The sequence below is a fragment of the Miscanthus floridulus genome, chromosome 2 (assembly GCF_019320115.1).
Source record: "Miscanthus floridulus cultivar M001 chromosome 2, ASM1932011v1, whole genome shotgun sequence".
NCBI classification, from domain to species: domain Eukaryota; kingdom Viridiplantae; phylum Streptophyta; class Magnoliopsida; order Poales; family Poaceae; genus Miscanthus; species Miscanthus floridulus.
This window is the reverse complement of record NC_089581.1, coordinates 109,458,487-109,461,965: the sequence shown is the minus strand read 5'-3', so window position 1 is coordinate 109,461,965 and position 3,479 is coordinate 109,458,487. Positions and strand designations below refer to the sequence as shown.

The 3,479-nt window shown below is 43.7% G+C and overlaps 1 protein-coding gene across 8 annotated transcripts; it reads right to left on the bottom strand.

Moving 5' to 3' along the window:
* Positions 1-456: 456 nt before the first annotated feature.
* LOC136539341 (serine/threonine-protein kinase 1-like) lies at positions 457-2,732 on the bottom strand. Of its 8 annotated transcripts, none has more exons than XR_010779643.1 (7): positions 2,343-2,732; positions 2,116-2,258; positions 1,798-1,906; positions 1,572-1,662; positions 1,364-1,454; positions 1,196-1,248; positions 457-744 (listed from the first exon to the last, which is right to left on the bottom strand). XR_010779643.1 is itself a non-coding variant. In XM_066531297.1 (6 exons), exons 3-6 carry the CDS (start codon positions 1,894-1,896, stop codon positions 736-738), a joined length of 252 nt encoding a protein of 83 aa, XP_066387394.1. In that variant the 5' UTR covers positions 1,897-1,906; positions 2,116-2,203; positions 2,314-2,732; the 3' UTR covers positions 457-735. The 8 variants fall into 8 exon arrangements, 3 of the variants coding, with proteins under 3 accessions (XP_066387394.1, XP_066387392.1, XP_066387393.1); XR_010779645.1 differs by having other exon boundaries at positions 1,374-1,454; XR_010779641.1 differs by having other exon boundaries at positions 1,364-1,662.
* Positions 2,733-3,479: the final 747 nt, after the last annotated feature.

The window sequence follows — 3,479 nt, the reverse complement described above, 5'->3', positions numbered from 1 at the left end:
GACCGGACCTCTTGTACCCTCATCTTTCTCCTTCTCGTTTGTAACCCCACTGCAAACTTCGAGCACCTGGGCTTAGGAATAAAGTCACCGACCGACTCAAACTGGACGTAGGGCACGTTGCCTGAACTAGTATAAACCCTATGTCATTGAGTGCTAGGCCACCTCCGATCACGACGTACAATAAAACCACAAATATTTACTTATTGGTCACTTTCTGCACCGACACATAGCAAGGCACAGTATAATAGCCGGCCTAACTCTACGGCAACGTCTAGAAAATAAATTACAAAACTAAAATAAATCATAAAACAAAAAAAAATCAACTGATGAAAGAAACGCAAATTCACAGACAAATGTTCTAGCTATTAGAATATTTTCCTAGTATAAACGTGATCCATCGGAATTCAAAGAGCCGAAGCTGCAACTTGCACATCAATTAAAGACGGGAAGAATTAATAGGACACTGCATTGAAACCAAAGGTAAAAGACGAAAATACCCAATCTTCATGATAGAAACCATCTTAATAGGACACCATGTACTAGTTAGCTTATCAGCATTAATATGACCTACTTGTCTCTCTCATAAATTTTTTTGGTTCTTGTGTCTAAGCCGAATGTAAGCTTTCAGTCTACTTCTCCTCTCTCCTTCACCTCAACATTCTGCCTGATTACAGTTTATTATTGTACTTGCTCTTACAAATGAAAGCCGCTTGTTGACCAATGAACAGCAGGCCACTATTGTACCTGTAGCAAAGGAGGATATCACAGATAAGCTTAATTTATTGGGAGTACTCCACAAAATCGTCAAAGTAAATTGTGTTAGTCACCTTTTAATTTACTGTTGTAAAATAGCATTCAGAATTAGCATACTGTTTTCAAAGTTCTTTTATTTAAATTGAACCACCAATCTGGCAAAAGGAACCTTGAGAGGAGCCATTTTAAACCTAATAGAACATAATGCAGTATGACACTTTAAAGAAATAGTTAGGACTTCACAGCAATCATTTTCCAACACAAACTTGCTTCAAGTTCCCATAAAAGTACCATCATATTGAAGAACTAAGCACAAGCACAAATGGGGCCGCTTATGGTAAACTGACATGGACAAGTTTCATCTGCCACTTCATTTTGTTTGTTACATCGATGTGAAGTTTCTTATGGATTTGAATGGCAAAACAAACACTGATTAGAATACCGTGTTGCGCTTTGACATGGTTCTTGTCAGCTGGGCAGCTCCACCAAAATCACCTGTTTTGCACATTGTTGTGGTGACACAGCATGCCCACCACAGAGTCAGGACATGCAGAAATATGAGTGCAAAGAAATGTAAACTAAAATTTTTGAAGAAAACAAATGCGCTTACCCAACTTTACCTCGCCTTGCTCAGTTAGAAGAATGTTGCCACCCTTAATATCTCTATGAACTTTAAAAATGGAGTGCAGGTAAGCAAGGCCCTGGAGAAGAAAATAAGCACGCAAAAGTTCAATATCCAAAGGCATTTAGTTGCCCCACAAGGCAGCAAATACTTCAAATCTGATGCAACTATGTTAGAACATTTAATGCTTCTCTACATATATAAGCTATTTGGGATTCATCAAGAGGCTCCTCTGTGATGGCTATCAAGTCGGCAACACTTCCACCACCACAGTACTCCATAATTATCTGTAAGTTGAGAATCGCATTTGCATCAAGCCCATGTTAAATGACTTGACAAGTAGAGAAATCTCACAATGATAGAACAGTTTTGTTATTTCTTAATGTTAATAAAATGGATACTATTAGGCTATTTGATTGTACCCATAGGTAAGTCCGCTCCTTGGTAGCTTCCAAAGTAGCGGACAACATTTGGATGGCTACATTGCTGCAGCATCTCAATTTCTCCCCGTATGTCTTCATATCCTTCTTCCTGAAAACCAGAGATACATACTTATATTTTGGAAAAATGCAAGGACTCAGAAAACAGACAGCAACCGCATTTATGAGATTCTCTCACAATTAAGCCCATGCAAACAAAATGCTCACAACAAAAGCAATATGGTTGCCAAATACGAAATATGTCTCCGGTGGCCTTTCAGAATATTCACGGAACTTTGTAATAGAAAGTTAGAAAATAACCCCTTCTGTTAATGAGAAAATCTTGACAGCCACAAGCTCCTGCATTTTTAGATCCCTTGCTTTGTACATGCACCTTATGAACCTTTCCCTGCATTCCCAATTGAATTTTGCATTGCGCGAAACAGCTCAAAGCTTCAGCCATTCTACAAGTAGACATAAAGAACTAATGAAACAATAATTCCAGAGCACGAGTCGCACCAAGTTCATGGAGGCGAAGCAGCTCGTACTTGGTGGAAGGATCCTCTCGGGTAACACTGTCTGGCATCGAGCTCACTGATGGCTTCCGCCTTGAATGTTGTTGTTGTTGCTGCATCAGAAGCGACGGTTGCCGGAGCTCCTCTGTCTGCTCCACCGCTGGACTCCAGAAAGAGGACCCGAAACCCCCGCCGCCGCCAGAAGCAGATTCATAGGAACTGGAACCCCCACGTAGGCCATCGCGGCGGCCTCGGCGCTGTCGAAGTTCCGCGTGGAGTCGCGGATCTCCGCCGCTCTCCTCCCCCACGGCCGCCCTCACGCCGGCAACCGCCGGCACAGAGGCCTTGTCATCAGCGGCGCGCCAGGGCGAGCGCGACCGGAGACGTGGGCGAGGATAGGTCTCGTGTGGGACTGGGATTTGGGAATCCGAGGACTCGCGGCGCGATTTTTTTTTAATTTTAACCATTTTTTAAATATAAATTTAAATCTACCATGGTTGGTTTTTTTTAAACTAACACTTTTGATCGTGCCTATTGCCCTGGAGTGGCCAAATGCCTGTGCCGCGTCATGTATGGCGGCACGGCAGAGCCCTTACGTGGCGGCGACCATCACCACTGACCGCTGACGTGGCAAGGCTCTGCCACGCCACCGATCTTGGCGTGGCGCCAAGATCCGTGGCGCGGCAGAGCTGAGTTTAACCACGTGGCCAGTCCTGCTGCCTGAGCAGCAAGGCCGCGTAGGCGTCGCTCCCGCGCCCGTCCGTCGCCACCACGGCCGCCCGTCGCCAACCACGCCGGCCGCCGCGCCACAAACGGCGGCAGCCCCAACCGCCAACCCTCCATTGCCGCCTCCCTCCCTTCCCTTCCCTTCTCCGGCCGCCTCCATCCTTCCTCGTCCTCGTTTAAGGTTCTGACGCACATTTTATTTTCGTTTGAATGCTGGATATGATATTATGAATGGAGTTAAGGTTAGCAGAAAAATTATGTTTGGGAACTATGGTGAAGATATAAGTTTGAGTTTGTCAGTGTTAAGGTTAATTATTTAGTTAGAAGTATATTTGTCATGTATTTTTTTGTTGCTATAATTATTATTTATAATATTTTAGTTCCATTGCAAATGATTACATTTTTATTAATTTGCGTTGTTTTGATTGATGTTTAATTTGAACC